This window comes from Fistularia commersonii, chromosome 9 (genome assembly GCF_037954325.1).
Source record: "Fistularia commersonii isolate RoL2024-O1a breed Wild chromosome 9, RoL_Fcom_v1.0, whole genome shotgun sequence".
Taxonomy (NCBI): Eukaryota; Metazoa; Chordata; class Actinopteri; order Syngnathiformes; family Fistulariidae; genus Fistularia; species Fistularia commersonii.
In genome coordinates this window covers 15,803,962-15,819,641 of record NC_141292.1, presented here as the reverse complement: position 1 = coordinate 15,819,641, position 15,680 = coordinate 15,803,962, and the positions used below count along the sequence as shown (strand labels likewise).

General features: G+C 42.9%; 1 protein-coding gene across 1 annotated transcript; it reads left to right on the top strand.

Moving 5' to 3' along the window:
- Positions 1-367: 367 nt before the first annotated feature.
- Positions 368-13,437, top strand: polm (polymerase (DNA directed), mu). The gene is made up of 12 exons (XM_086152708.1): positions 368-722; positions 3,194-3,371; positions 3,463-3,564; positions 4,727-4,897; positions 4,971-5,042; positions 7,088-7,208; positions 7,318-7,450; positions 7,555-7,657; positions 9,470-9,724; positions 9,843-9,926; positions 11,897-12,015; positions 12,906-13,437. Exons 1-11 carry the CDS (start codon positions 511-513, stop codon positions 11,981-11,983), a joined length of 1,518 nt encoding a protein of 505 aa, XP_086008834.1. The 5' UTR covers positions 368-510; the 3' UTR covers positions 11,984-12,015; positions 12,906-13,437.
- The last annotated feature ends 2,243 nt before the right edge of the window (positions 13,438-15,680 follow it).

The window sequence follows — 15,680 nt, the reverse complement described above, 5'->3', positions numbered from 1 at the left end:
AGAGCAAAGAATTTAATAAGAATATTTTATTCCTTCACATCTAGGATGTGTTATTTTCTTGTTTCTTTTTTTTTTTTTGAGCAGTGTAAATTTTGGGCGAAAACCTCAAAACCCTGGCAGTTGTCAAGTTGCCACGACTGCCAAGAGGATTTCACCGAGAAATAATAGAAACCATAAAAATAACAATATTATTATGTGTATCACTGCGGTAGATGTAACGTTAATACTTGTGAAACATTCATTGAATTAAAGTTAAAGACAAAATCTGTATATTTCATCAATGTTATTGTAATTCACCTCCTGTCCGCTAGATGGCGGTAGTGAGCCTCCACGCCGTTTGTGCGCCCTATTGAGCGTAGAAGAAGAAGAAGCGGTCCGGCTGCTATGTCATAACAGAACCGTGCTAACAGACGTCTTCTATCCTTTTTTTTAAACTTCAGTGTACATTTATATTTTCACAAGACTGTTGTGTTCTGACTCCGACCTGTTAGGGAGGTATTTTGCGAACCCATGGTGCCGTTAAAGCGAAGAAAAGTCGGGCTAGCTTCCAGGATACCTGCTGGGCTAGCTTCCGGCGGACCTGCCGGCGTCACCGGCACCGACGGCACCAAGTTCCCGCAGGTGGTTCTTTTCCTTCTGGAGAGGAAAATGGGATCCAGTCGAAGGGTTTTTCTCTCCGGACTCGCTCGGAGTAAAGGATTTAAAGTAGCGGATGACTTCAGGTTTGAGCCGCTGACTTTATATTTAAGTGTCTGCGACACCAAACTTGGAGCACCTCTGAGTCATTGCCCGATGACGTTGCCCGATGCTAAGATAACAATTAGCATCAACTTGCTAGCAAAAGTTTACATGAGCAACAGCTTTTTAAAAAAATTAAAAAAACATCAGTTTTCATTTAACATATATGATATAAACAGTCAAAAAACATGAACAAAAAAAAAGTTGCTAAGTAGAATCGACTGTCAATGATATTAACAGGCATGAGGAAACCTAAGGACATTCATTTTGTATTCAATTAATTAACTGTAGTAGTAAACACGATAAAAGGCCTGTGTTTAATTCTTAAAAGAAGGGGAAAATAATTGATAAATGAAAATAATACAATTGAAAATAATAACCATAAAAAGTGAATAACAAAAAAAAAAGTGGCAAGCGGAATACAATATGTATTTAACTTGGTAGAGCTAAAGGAATATCAGTTATAAAACTTTTTGGATGGTTCTATATGTTTTTATTACATTTGAAATAACTTATAAAGAACGTAAAGTTTGTAAGTAAATCAAATGTCATATCATCTCCTGAGAACGAAATTAATGATGATGGAAATTTGTCTTTAATCCATTTTTGAGTTTTTGAAAAATAGAAAAATCTATGGTCTGTGTGTTCAATATTGTCTTCACAAAATGTATAAATATTATCTTCAATATTAAAGCGTAACCTCAATAATTCCTTCCTTAGGTGGATAGATGTTATTCATCATTTTGAAATGCATCTCTTTTGCCTTGTGGGGGTGAAGGTAGAATCAGATACATTCTTCGGATTTGGCAATCGATTCCTTATCAAATGTATTTCAAATATTATTTTTAATTTGACGTCCAGGGAATAAGTTTCCTGTGAAACATGTCCTAATAAAGGAGTTGCTGCACTTTCTGTCCAGAATTGAGATTCCCTGGAGTGATAGTCGGGGTAACTGTGGTTGTACGGTTCGGTGCGTCATTCTATTTTTGGTCAGGAATACAAATTGTCGAGGCAGTGCGTTTCGTAACTTTATCAACTCTAATATGGGAGGCTTAAATCTGTGTGTAGTACAGAACTGTTCATAGTCTAGAGGACTGCCATTGTCATCCATCAAGTCAATTCTTGACCATATACCTTTCTCAAAGCATTCCTTGTAAAACAGAGATTTGTTGCCATGCAGTACATATCTATTATTTTATGTTATTGTACCGTGTGGTGAGAAGTTGTGTACATATATCATTTTCCGGTACAGTAATATTGGTTTATGGAACTCTGGTAATTTGCCAGGAATCTTGTTGATACAAAAGATAAGCAGAAGATTTTGTTGAATAAGTAGTTTGTAATACAAGAGCAAAAAGAATGATGATGATTGATCCAAGATTTCAAGCAGTTCACCTTCAATGTCCCATGGAGACACTCCAAAATGTTTTATTCACGTGATTTATGAAATTGCATTGTCCCCTTTTGAAATAAGCACTTTAGCTTTAGTATTAGCGGTAGCTTTGCTAGTAGCTTTGTTCATGTTCTTGATTTAAGGAGGAAACGGAGCTTACCTGGTGACGTCCTGCAGTATGTGGTCTGTTTTAATGAATTCAGCGAGATTATTTGTTATTATGTTTGGTCCAAACTTGATTCTACCTCAGGGTTCTGTTCCCTACCATCCTGCCGCATCTCAATTTCATGAGCAACAGCTAGCTGCCTTTCAGGTGAGAAATTGCCAGAAAACACTGTAAAAATCATCAAATGCCCTGAAAAAATAAATGAGAAATCAATAATGACCTGAAATCCTCAAATTATAAGACATGAATGGATTAATAAAAATGCTAAATGTGAAGAAAGTGAGCACATACCACCCAGATTGCAAATATATACATATATATTACTGATATAGTCATCTCGAATCCATCTTAAACGACATATCTTTAATTGTTTTAAAAAAAAGTTTGAATATTATATATCAAGATATATACAATATCAAATACCTTGACATATGAGATTTAATCCTGTGACCGAACTCGTAACTCAATTCACTCCTGGATTAGATTAGATTTCCCCATTCATTTCAGCTACGTGTTTTTTAAAATAAGAAAAATGTACTTTATAAATAACATGTCATGTATAAAAACAATAATAATACATAATGAAAGAGAACGTAAAGAAATAGAGTGGTTTTATTAAGTGTATTTACCTTGAAGATGGGATGAAGACGCTACAATTGTAAAACGTAGCTTGCACACTAGGATGTAATTTATGGTTAAATTTAATTTAGCAGCGCCTGTTGACGTCCCCGCCGCTAATAACTTCCGGCTAGCCTCATAAAGCAAGTTATTGACCGACTGACGGCTTTGTCGCGCAAAATTAGCAAGTTAAATCCCGTGTAAGCCAGGATTTCGCTGGATGTCTACGACGTGTGAACGCGAGACCGCGATTCTTCATGTTGGAATCGTTTCCGCAGCGGAAGCGTCACGCACGTGGTTTGCGAGAACAACTCCGGTGACGAGGCCCGGACGTGGCTCGGCTCGCGGGTCAAAGGTCGCGGCCCGGCGCCGATCCACCTGCTGGACATCAGCTGGTTCACGGAGAGCATGGGAGCGGGGCGTCCCGTGGAGATCCTGCAGAGACATCGACTGCAGGTTATCAGAATATCCCGTTTTGATCGCGATGATCTGGGTTTCACGATGGCGTTGTGTCAGGTGATCACACATCGTGACGGTTTCCTTTCAGGAGCGGCGGACGGCTGAAGCGGAGACGGCGTCGACGTTCCAGCTGCCCGGATACGCCTGTCAGAGACGGACGACGCTGAACAGCCACAACGCCGACCTCGCGGTACGTTTTCCAACTCGCATCTTCAAAATAAAGATCTAAAGCTGCTTCTCCAAGGTTGCGTTTCAGAAATTTTGATTCCAGTGTTTGAATTTAACCCTATGATTGCTAGAATACACAAAAAAAAATTGCAAATGTTAAAACACCTTTGTTTGTTTTGCCTGAAAGGTTTATTGAGTTTCCAAAACTCCACATCCGGTTTTATCACAATACAAGGGAGGACATGTTTTTAAATGTTATATGTCTGTATGTTTTTATGTGTGTTTATTCATTATTGTGTGTATTCATTTAATTCCTCTTCCCTCAGCCGCAGGGAATCTTCAAATCTTTGTACTTAAAACACTTGATAGCCTTAACCTTGACAATTTATATTTCATTGTATTTCTTATTCTCCCTCCTTCCTACTATTATCTATTATTGTTATGTTTTTTGCTTGAAATTCTGGCACAACAATTTCCTTCGGGATTAATAAAGTTGTTGTCATTCTCATTTTCTCATTAGGTGAATCAATGAATGAATTATATTTTTGTTTCATTGTGCTCTGCCCGAATTTCATCTTGTTTAAAATATACATTTAATTTAAACAGTAAAAACTGGGCTGACCGACGCCTCTAACCAGGAACACATTTGCCTACAGACAGACTTTTCAATCAAATTTTGATTTAATTGACGCTCCCTGGCTCTCCGCATCGTAGCGTATTAGCACCCGTGCATGCTACTCTGCGTTGTTTACATCATTCATCCTTGTGTCCTCCTGTTAAAAACACTTTTTTGTGCTTTTTTTCCCGGTAAGCTAGCTCATTATGGCTCCCGCACTGACAGTGGTGTTAAGAAGAAGTTAAGAATTGCAGTCGATCTCTCCGAGCTGCTGATGCGGCCGAAGGGGGGACTGCGCTAACGCTAGCTTGCTTGAGCTAGCGTTAGCACACAGCATTAGCATATGCGGGAAGGCTTTACTTTCAGTACAAGTGCTGGCAAGAAGAGAAAGAACACTGGAAAGTAATAAGGTTATCTTTAATGCCTTTCTGTGTTTTTTCCCCAAATAAATCCATTAAAAAAGTTTCACAGGATGTTTTTTCTCGGGTGGCTCGTCAAAGAACGATTTCAACGTGTAATATATATTCTAAAATCCCCTTCTTGTTTGTGGGAATGCTTCCCCTTCCAGGACGCCTTGTCCCTCCTCGCTGAAAACGCAGAGCTGAACGAAGAGGAGGGTCGCAGTTTGGCGTTCCGCAGAGCCGCCGCCGTCCTGAAGGCTCTCCCAGCGCCGGTGACGGACGCCGCCCGGCTGCGGAGGCTACCGGGCCTTGGCGAACACTCGCTCCGGGTCGTCAAAGTACGTGGGACGACCCGTCCGACCGTCGCGGTTCCCGCTGGAAGAGGCTCTAATGGGAAACTTGTCCCTGCAGGAAATCCTGGAGGACGGAGCGTCCGCAGAGGTGGAGGCCATCAGGAGGTCCCAGCACTTCAAGGCCCTCAAGGTGCGACTGAGCAAGATGAGAGTTAGGAGTGTTTTCTGTCGCCTCTGGAGTCAGAAGTGACCGGAGAGTGCTTTGTGAGGATGCTTCCTGTTTAGTTTGTTCTTTTAAACAGGCGTTATCCCTGTCCAAGTAACATGTCACCAGAGTTAGCAAAGTACCACAAGAGTACACTCAGTCAGAGTGTCATAATACTCTTCCTGAACCAGGGGTCGGCAACCCTGCATCTTTAAGATAAGATAAGAACAACTTTATTAATCCCGAAGGAAATTGTTGTGCCAGAGTCACAGAAAATATAACGGTAATAAATAATAAAAAGAAAAAGGCAGAATTAGAAATAAAAATAAACTATAAAGTGTCTCGGTGAAACTATAAAGTGTTTCTTTACACTGCGGCTCCGAGAGGCTCGGGAAAATAAATTATGAATATTTAATTGAAGTGTATTTCATTTGTGTTAATTCCTTTTTTTTACTTTTAGTTCCAAGTTGAAAGATTATTGTGATCTTGAAATATTAAATAAAATTATATTTGTTATTTTTCGCCGCACAAAGTAACGTCACACTGGCGGAAGCCGGTAAAGTCCTGATTTGCAGAAGTTCAGGAGCAGAAGTCCCATAAACCAGGTAAAATAAATATTTATGAAGATATTTTGCAAATATTTATTTTTTATTGTTTTTATTGTGACACAGTGATTTTTTTTTCCCCGATTTATTTTTAAAATTCAGGTCAAGGCTCCACTACACGCTCTGAAAGCCCAAAGCTCAAAATGAGTTCATTACATAAATAAAATTTAATTTTCTCTGTAATACTTTATGAATTTCAGAAGCAACACACTTGTTTATACAAAGTGTAAAGGTAATAAAAAGCAATATATACAGCGGTACCTTTATATGAGACATCAAAAAGTAATCGCGGCTCCCAGTGTTTTCTTTTCCGAGGAAACCGGGTCCAAATGGCTCTTTGGGTGTTGAAGGTTGCCGACCCCTGGTGCAGAGTATTTCCCATTCCAGTATCAGAATGCATTCAGAGTAATGCCAATACCGTTATCACGATTATGCAGATATGGTCAAAATACCCTTGCTGCAGTCGGAGTGCAGTTGTTGTGATGCTGTAGTTACGGTAGTGCAGTAAAGTGGTCCTATTTTGATTGGGGTCAAAGTATCTCTAAGGAGTCTTTGTCGTGTCCTTGGTCGCTCTCCGTCCTCACTGGTCATCCTCCTGTCCTTGGATTGCTTTCCTTCCTTAGTAGTCATCATCTTCCTTGGGGGGTCCACCATCTTTAGGAGACACCGTCTGGTCCTCGGCTTTATCACAAGACTCAGGAGTCATCGCCGTGCCTTCTGGTCGTTGACTGTCCTCACGTCTCACGATGTTGTCCTCGGGTCAGCTGGCTTCCTCACTGGGCTTCATTGTGTCCTCGAGTCGCTCTCCTTACTTGGGAGTCATCATTATGTCCTCGGGACGTTCACCTTCCTCATTGGTCAATTGCAATGTCCTCGGGTGGCTCTCCTTCCTCGGTGGTCATCGTCATGTCATTGGGTTGTTGGCCGTCTTCGGGAGTTGACGTCATGTCATTGGGCCGTTCAATTTCGTCAATGGTCATTGTCGTGTCCTTGGGTTGTTCTCCTTCCTCGGGTGTCGTCGTTGTCCACCTTCCTTCGGCGTCATGGTTGTGTCCTCCTGACGTTTGCCTTGTTCATTAGTCACCGTCATGTCATCGTTGTTCAGTTTCCTCGACGGTCACTGTCCTTGCATTGCTCACCTTCCTTAGGAGTCATCCTTGTGTCCTTGGGACGTCCACCTCCTTCGTTAGTCATTACCGTGTCCTTGTTTCGCTCTCCTTCCTCTGGTGTCGTCATTTCGCCCTTGCCGCCTTCACCTTCCTCAGGAGTCGTCGTCGTGTCCTCATGTCGACCCTGAACAGCGGGACGCCAGACAAAGTCGTGGCCTCCCAGCTCTCCAGAAACAAATTTTGACCTCTGCAAATTTGTCCGGTTGCCAGGCTACATCTATACAGCACCAAGTGTTCACCATAACGTGTCCTTCAGATTCTGACAGGTATTTTCGGAGTCGGGGCAAAGACGGCCGGTCGGTGGTTCCGAGACGGGATTCAAACCCTTCAGCAGTTGCGGGAATCCGGACGAAGCCTGAATCGAGAGCAGCAAGCCGGTGAGTCCTCAACCTGTTAGCACCTGGACGAAATACCAACGTAAATTTGGCAGGTGGAATCTGAGCCATGTGCCAGGAATGCAAATAACGGGATGAACTCGACCCGCAGGGCTCGACCACTACGACGACCTGAACCGGCCGGTGACTCGCGCCGAGGCCGACGCCATTGCCAAGACGGTGGAGGCTGCCGTCGTCGCCTTGTCGCCCGGCGCTCAGTTGACCCTGGCAGGGGGCTTCAGGAGGTTAGACCGTCACCTGATACCATCTAGCTGACAGGATGCAGAAATATCACATCAAAACTTCTACATTACAGAAGTGTAATCAAAATGATGCGCCCTCTCCTCAGGGGGAAGATGACGGGTCATGACGTGGACCTCATCATCACCCACCCGGAGGAGGGACGGGAGGAAGGGCTGGTGGTGGAGCTGGTGTCCAGGCTGGAGGAGCAGGTGGTGACACACATTTGAGCGTAGGTTGCCTCCAGGTGGCGCCATAAGCAAGTACCGTATTTTCCGCACTATAAGGCGCACTGGATTATAAGGCGCACCCTCAATGAATGGCCTATTTTAAAAAAAAAAATCATATATAAGGCGCACCGCATTATAAGGCGCATATACTAGAAGCTACAGTGGTGGCTGGGGTTGCGTTATGCATCCACTAAATGGAGCTGCGCTAAAAGGGAATGTCAACAAAACAGTCAGATAAATCAGTCAAACTTTATTGATAGAATACAAACCGACGTTCCGACAACTCCATTCACTCCCAAAACAAGTTAGTGCGTTCACAATGCCAGGGTTGGGCAAACTACGGCCCGCGGGCCGATTTTGGCCCTCACGAGTTTCCAGTGCAGCCCGCAAGCTCTTTTACTACGAATATCAGCAAAATTTTATCTTAGTCAATATTCATTATGCACTTTATTCTCATCATTAAAATGTTATTTTCTTTGGTGTTTCAACATTGTCGATTCAAAATTAATTCATTTAAAGTAAAAAATTAATGTTTTTTTAATTTTAATGGTATGGTATAAAGCGAAAGTTTGGATTATTGCCGTCCGCTGTCTTAGTATGCTATCTCCAGGGCTAGCTTACCAGCATGTTTGCCCACCTCTGCACAACACGGTACACATACGTACCGGTAGCTCTTACCGGTATTTGCGCCGCCTTCGTTCAGACAATGTATTTCCAACTCCATTCGTCACAGTTCAAAACGTTTAATAAAACGAAAGCACCGAGAAGGACCGCCTCTAAATTCATTGATGTTCATGTCGCTAGCTAGCGCTGTTGCCTTCATTCAAATAGTGACTGTAGAGACGCTTCTACCTGCTGCTCTCTGTTCAACAACCCACTGTTCAAGTTTGTCCTCCAACTGTAACCATCTTGCTTTGTTCCCTCGGAAACTCTGGTCTTCTTTACTCTCCGCAGGTCATCTTGTCGCTTCCTCCACTGCTTCCCGTAGTTGCGAGACCTTTTGCGGCTCAATATCGATCAATATATAAGGCGCACTGGATTATAAGGCGCACTGGCGGTTTTTGAGAAGATTATAGGATTTTAGGTGCCTTATAGTGCGGAAAATACGGTCCATCGAATGTGAGAAAGTAAAAACCCAAAGTAGTTTTACATGATCGTTCATTCACACAAACACAAAGATGCAATTTTTATTCACATCATTTTCTTTAAAACATTTTCATGATTATAAAGTTATTAGAAATGTCTTGTTCTTCACAAAGACAGGGGACATCCCAGTTTTCGTGGAGTGGCAGCTCAAGTAGGCTTCAGCCCCCTTGTGATCCACAGGGTAGCATAAGCGCTATAGATAATGAATGAATAAATGACAAGAAACAGATGTTTTAGAAATTTGACTTTTATCAATTAATTACCGAAAAAATAACCCGTTTGAAAAATGAATGCATTTGAATCGCAGCTCTGTACGAGCTTGCAGGTCAGTACCGTTAGCTTTGTACAAGCACATAAGTGGAGATAGCTAGCTTTGTGTGAGCACGCGGGTCGGTAATGCTAGCTTGGGTAGCATGGTACAACCACACAGGGCAGTTATGTTAGCTTTGCTGCAGAAGATAACATTGCTAATGCGTCAACACTTGGTCACTTATTGACTTTATATTCAGAAACGCTGTAGACTGATGAGCACTCCCTTCTCCTTGGTAGAATGAATGATTGGTTGCATGTCTCTGCGTGTGATCAAGGCTATAGATAATGAGTGATTGATTATGCAGGGGCACTAAAGTCTTGTGCTCCCTCCAACAGGGTCTGCTTCTGTACCAAAAAACCACCAGGAACTCCTACCTGGAGTCGGCGGACGGCCCCGGGCGCCCGGCGTCTACCATGGACCGCTTCGACCGCTGTTTCGCCATCTTCAAACTACTGCGGCGTCCGGAGGGCCTCCACAGCGGCGGGGAGTCAGCGGCCGGCCCAGTAGCATGGAGGGCGGTGAGGGTCGACCTGGTGGTCTCCCCGATTGGCCAGTTTGCCTTCGCCCTGCTCGGCTGGACGGGATCCAAGGTGACCTGCTCCTTAGACGATAGTTGGACCTCTTGTTTGTAAAAAGAAAACAGGAAGTTGGCACCCACCCATCATTCGGGGTCACATCTTGCGTCTAAGTGTCGACTTTCCCCCGTAGCTTTTCGAGCGCGAGCTCCGCCGGTGGGCAGGGCAGGAGAAGTCCATGTCCCTCAGCAGCCACGCCTTGTATGACACCAAGCAGGTAAGTGCACTCTTAGCAGCTGCTCTTAGCATCTACTCTTAGCATCTGCTCGCAGCATCTATCCTTAGTAGATGCTCTTGGTATCAGCTCTTGGCATCAGCTCTTGGCATCTGCTATTAGCATCTACTCTGGGGATCTCCTCTTGGCATTTGCCTTTAGCATTTGCTATTAGCATCTACTTGTGGCATCTGCTCTTGGGACCTGCTCTTAGCATCTAGCCTTGGCACCTACTCTTAGCATTTGCGCTCAGCCTTTGCTCTTGGCATCTGCTTTTAGCATTTGCTATTAGCATCTACTCTGGGGATCTCCTCTTGGCATCTGCCTTTAGCATTTGCTATTAGCATCTACTCTTGGCATCTGCTCTTTGGACCTTCTCTTAGCATCTACCCTTGGCACCTACTGAAAGCATCTGCTTTTAGCATCTACTCTTAGCATCTACCCTTAGCACATACTCTTAGCATCCTCTTAGCATCCCCCCTTAGCATCAACTCTAAACACCTACTCTTAGCATGATCTCTTAGCAGCAACTCTTAGCACCTACTCTCGTCATCTCCTCTTGGCATCTATCCTCAGCACCCGCACTTAGCATCCGCTTTTAGTATCTGGTCTTAGGACCTACTCTTAGCATCCGCTTTTAGTATCTGCTCTTAGCATCAGCTCATGGCATCTGCTCTTTATATCTACTCTAAGCATCTACTCTTACCATCTGCTCCAAGCATCTACCCTTAGTAGATGCTCTTGGCACTCTTGGCTTCTGCTCTTGATATCTACTCTTAGCATTTGCGCTTAGCCTTAGCTCTTGGCATCTGCTTTTAGCATTTGCTATTAGCATCTACTCTGGGGATCTCCTCTTGGCATTTGCCTTTAGCATTTGCTATTAGCATCTACTTGTGGCATCTGCTCTTGGGACCTGCTCTTAGCATCTAGCCTTGGCACCTACTCTTAGCATCCACTTTTAGCATCTGCTATTAGCATCTACCCTTAGCACCTACTCTTAGCATCCGCTTTTATCATCTGCCCTAAGCATCTACCCTTAGCATCTACCCTTAGCATCAACTCTAAGCACCTACTCTTAGCAACATCTCTTAGCAGCAACTCGTAGCATCTACTCCTGTCATCTCCTCTTGGCATCTACCCTTAGCACCCCCACTTAGCATTCGCTTTTAGTATCTGCTCTTAGCACCTACTCTTAGCATTAACTCTTGGCACCCGCTCTTGGCATCCACTCTTGGCATCAGCTCTTAGCATCGGCTCAAGCATCCGCTCTTAGCATCCGCTCTTAGCACCCGCTCTTGGCATCCACTCTTGGCATCAGCTCTTAGCATCCGCTCTTAGCATCCACTCTTGGCATCCACTCTTGGCATCCACTTTTGGCATCTGCCCTTGGCATCTGCCCTTAGCATCATCTCTTAGTGGCATCTCTTGTTATTCGCTCTTAGCAGCATCTCTCGTCATCTGCTCTTAGCATCTACCCTTAGCCTACATGTTTAGCATCCGCTCTTAGCATCTGCTCTTGGCATTCGCTCTTGGCATCTGCTCTTGGCATCTACCCTTAGCACCTACTCTTAGCGTCCGCTTTTAGCATCTGCCCTTAGCATCTACCCTCAGCACCTACTCTTAGCACCCACTCTTATCATCTGCTGTTGGGGTCTGCTCTTAGCATCTACCCTTAGCACCCCCTCTTAGCATCCGCTTTTAGCATCTGCTCTTAGCCCCTACCCTTAGCATCAACTCTTAGCATCTGCTCTTGGAATCTACTCTTGGCATCCACTCTTAGCATCTGCCCTTAGCATCCGGTCTTAGCATCTTCTCTTAGCATCAACTCTTAGCACCCACTCATAGCACCCACTCTAATCATCATCTATTAGCATCATCTCTTGGCATCAGCCCTTAGTATCAATGTTTAGCATCCACTCTTCCCTTGGCCTGATGGCATGACAACAACCCCACCTCTTCCTCTTCCCCCGCAGGGTCGATACCTGAGAGCCACCACAGAGGAGGAGATCTTCACCCACCTCGGTCTGGAGTTCATTCCACCCCTGGAGAGAAACGCCTGAGGGGCCCGAGCACGAGGAGCCGGGAGGTGAAGGTCAGTACCTGAAGGACTCATAAGATGAGATGCACTTTAATAATCCCATCGCCTCCTCGGCCGTGATCTGGAGAGGCTTTTCCAGGATGTCCACCTTCCTCCTGAAGTCCATCAACATCTCCTGGTCCTGCTGACCATCAGCCTCAAGATGAACTGAAATATCTCACAGACGCCTGGAGGCCCCAGTACTTCTGGTTGATATTTGTCAAATAGGGCAGGTCATGTGGGTAAAAGCAGATCGTCTCATCACACACACACACACACACACACACACACACACACACACACACACACACACACACACACCTGTGACCTGCATCCTGCTGCAATATGAACTGAAAGTCTGCTAAATGTTGATGGTTTAGTTTGTGTTTGTGTGTGTGCGTGCGCGCGTGTGTGTGTGCGTGTGTGTGTGTGTGTGCGTGTGTGTTTGTGCGTGTGTGTGCGTGTGCGTGTGTGTGTGTGTGTGTGTGAGAGAGTGAGAGACAGAAGTAACAGGCGTTTCCTCGCCTTAACAGCCTCATTAACCCTTAAACACCAGTGTGACATCAAAGAAAACCACACCCGTCTCTCTCACACACACACACACACACACACACACACACACACACACACACACACACACACACACGTGTGCGCTCCAAGTAGCGAGCATGTTGCCACTCACACACAGGCAACTTAATTCATTATGCATTTGCAGTGTTTGTGTTCTCCGCTGTTTATGCTGTGACAAAAAAATGACTATTTACATTTAGTAGACAGTAATTTGCATCTAATTGGACGTTTGTTTTTTTTATTTTTATTTTTATAATTGATAAAACCAGAATCGATGTCGGCCCAGCCGGTTAAATTAAAAAAATTAAAGATCCGTGTGTCCGTCCTGCTCCCAGGGTCAGAAGACGGGAGCCAATCACAGCTGACGTTGGTGGCGAGAGGCGGGGCTTAACCAGGAAGTGTCGCCTGTCAATCACGGGGCCTCATTCAGAGACCCTTCTCGTCAACATCTCTGGACAATATGAGGCAGACGGGACCTGATATGAATATCGCCTGGGAAACCTCACGGACGAACCGTTTGTTTTTATTTTAATTCATCCACAACGGGGGCCTTTGATGGAGCCGGCGGGACTCGAACCCGGGATTATTGGCGTCGTCAAGAGCCTTGAAGTGCACGAGCTGCCGCCGCCGCCGCCGCTTTTCACGCCTCTCACCTGCGTGAAGGCTAATGACGTCATTACTCGGGTCCTAGCGAGGGGTTCACACCGGCCAACACCCGAGGCAGGAAGCTACGACTCGGAAACGACAAGGGGAAATGTAAGTGGATTTTTACGCTTACTATTTGTTTCATTCCAGCTGGTCGATGCACGAAACTGGAGGCGAATCTGGAAACAATCAGTGAATAAATAATGAAATCATTACTAAAAAGTGTTGAGTAACACGTTGCATTCGAGGAGTGGAAATTTGATTTTTTTGTTTTCTTTTTTTTTTCCCAATAAACCATCAGAAAGTGACATCCTCAGAACGTTCAAGACGTCTAGCAAACGGGTTTTAAAGAGTGTACTAATGGAAGGAGTCGGGTGTGTGTGTGTGTGTGTGTGTGTGTGTGTGTGTGTGTGTGTGTGTGTGTGTGTGTGTGTGTGTGTGTGTGTGTGTGTGTGTGTGTGTGTCTGCCGGGGGGTCCGAGGTGTGTTTGTGTCCATAACAGAGCAGCAAACAGCCCCATTAGAGATGAAAGGGGTCGAATGGAGCCAATCAGAGAGGCGCCCTGCAGGGGGGCCACCACCCCACAGGCCGCAGGCCCCCCCCCCCACCACACACACACACACACACACACACACACACACACACACACACACACAGAATTCTTCTTAAAAATCTCCAAACAGCTCGGAAATAGTTTCCGCAGACGCTCGCAAAAGTGTGTTAACCCCCTGAAAAGACGGCCCGGTTCAAATTGCCTTACAATGGAGATATAAATACATGAAAAAAATCCACAAGCTACTTAAAAGAATATTAACTATAATATTAAATGAACAATATTTTCAAAGAAAGATTTAAGAATAATTTTGCGGCTTTGATCGAATTTTAATTTAAATCTAAGAGGCGATTTCCCCCCCAAAATTGTCGTGTATCCCTAAACATATAGATTTTTTTAACAGTATTTATTATTATATTATTATTAATTTTTAACAGTATTTTATGAAGTATTTATATATGAAGTATTTAAGAAAAGACTGAATTAAACGTTGCAAATGTTTTGCTGGAATTACGTCTCCAAATTGTTCTCAGAATAACTTAACATTCAAAAGTTTAGTTTAAAATATTTGCTTTAACATTTGAAATGCATTAATTTCCTTATATATTAAAAAATAAACATGTTTTTTTCTTTAAAATCTCAATTTTGTTCCTTGAATTCAATTTAATGAAAATTACATGAGAGTTATGAGAATGATCTGATAATGATTCTCAAACTAATTTATTTAAAAGTGAAGTATTAGGTATTTGATTTATAATGTTAATACATTCCCTATATATAAATAAAAAAAAGCTTTTTTTTTTTTTCTTTAAAACTTAAGAAAAAAAATGATTTAACAGACATCGAGCCAGATTAATCTCAAAATGATTCTTAATTTAACTTATTTAACTGTTAACTTTTAGGTTATTTTCTTTGATATTTACAGGCCATTGCTTTCCCTTCATGTAAGTATAAATAAACTTTTTTTTTTTCAATGAGATAATCTGATTAAGTTGCTTGACTTTTAAATTTAAAAACATTGGTCTGGAAGTAAGTTCCTTAACCTTTATTCTTAAAAGTGTTGGCCTGGAATTATCTGTAAATAATTCTCAAACCAAAATAATAAAAGTTTACTTTTGGGTCTTTGATATAAAGGGTGATTACTTTCCCTATACAAAAATATAAATAAGCTTTTTTCCTTAAAAAAATTAAGAAAAAAAAAAGTAAATTTTGATTGAACAACTGTTCAGCCAGATTTATCTGAAAATAATTCTCAAATTAACTTATTTAAAAATAAACATTTCAAGTTAATTTCATTGATGTGTACAGGCATTGCTTCAAGTATAAAAGAGCTTTTTTTCGTTAAATAATGGGATTAAGTTGCTTTTAATTTTAAAAATGTCTGGCCGGAATTATCTACAAATTAATCTCAAAACAACTAAAAGTTTAATTTTAAGTATTTCATTTTGTAAAAACCCTCACTTTCCTCATATGTGTGTGTGTGTGTGTGTGTGTGTGTGTTTATTTTCTTTTTCCCTTTGTAATATGATTGATTTGATTTGATCAGGGGAAAAAGAAGAGAAACAGCTGCACTAAAACTATTCTTTTATAGTAGTGATAGTGATATATGAAATATATGTGTGTATATATTGTTTTCTCACTCAATCCAGTCACGTTTGCGTGCATTTTAATGCAAAATAATGTCAAGAAATCCTATAAATCTGGATTTCCAGATCCAGAAACCGCTTTATCTCATCAGCTTCCCGTCTTTTCCGACAGACGTCTGTCTGCGGCCTCGTCTCTCCACGTCTGCTCGCATCTCACATCAAAGTCCACGCCGTCCTCCCCCTCCACACACACACACACACACACACACACACACACACAAACACACACACACACACGTTCCCTTTGAACACACCCCGCTGTCCTT

Excerpts from the sequence above, each read along its gene's own strand:
- polm (XM_086152708.1), top strand. The coding sequence starts at position 511 with ATGGTGCCGTTAAAGCGAAGAAAAGTCGGGCTAGCTTCCAGGATACCT. Across the intron at positions 7,658-9,469 it reads TGTCCAGGCTGGAGGAGCAG|GGTCTGCTTCTGTACCAAAA; the intron begins GTGGTGACACAC and ends TCCCTCCAACAG. Across the intron at positions 9,725-9,842 it reads TCGGCTGGACGGGATCCAAG|CTTTTCGAGCGCGAGCTCCG; the intron begins GTGACCTGCTCC and ends TTTCCCCCGTAG.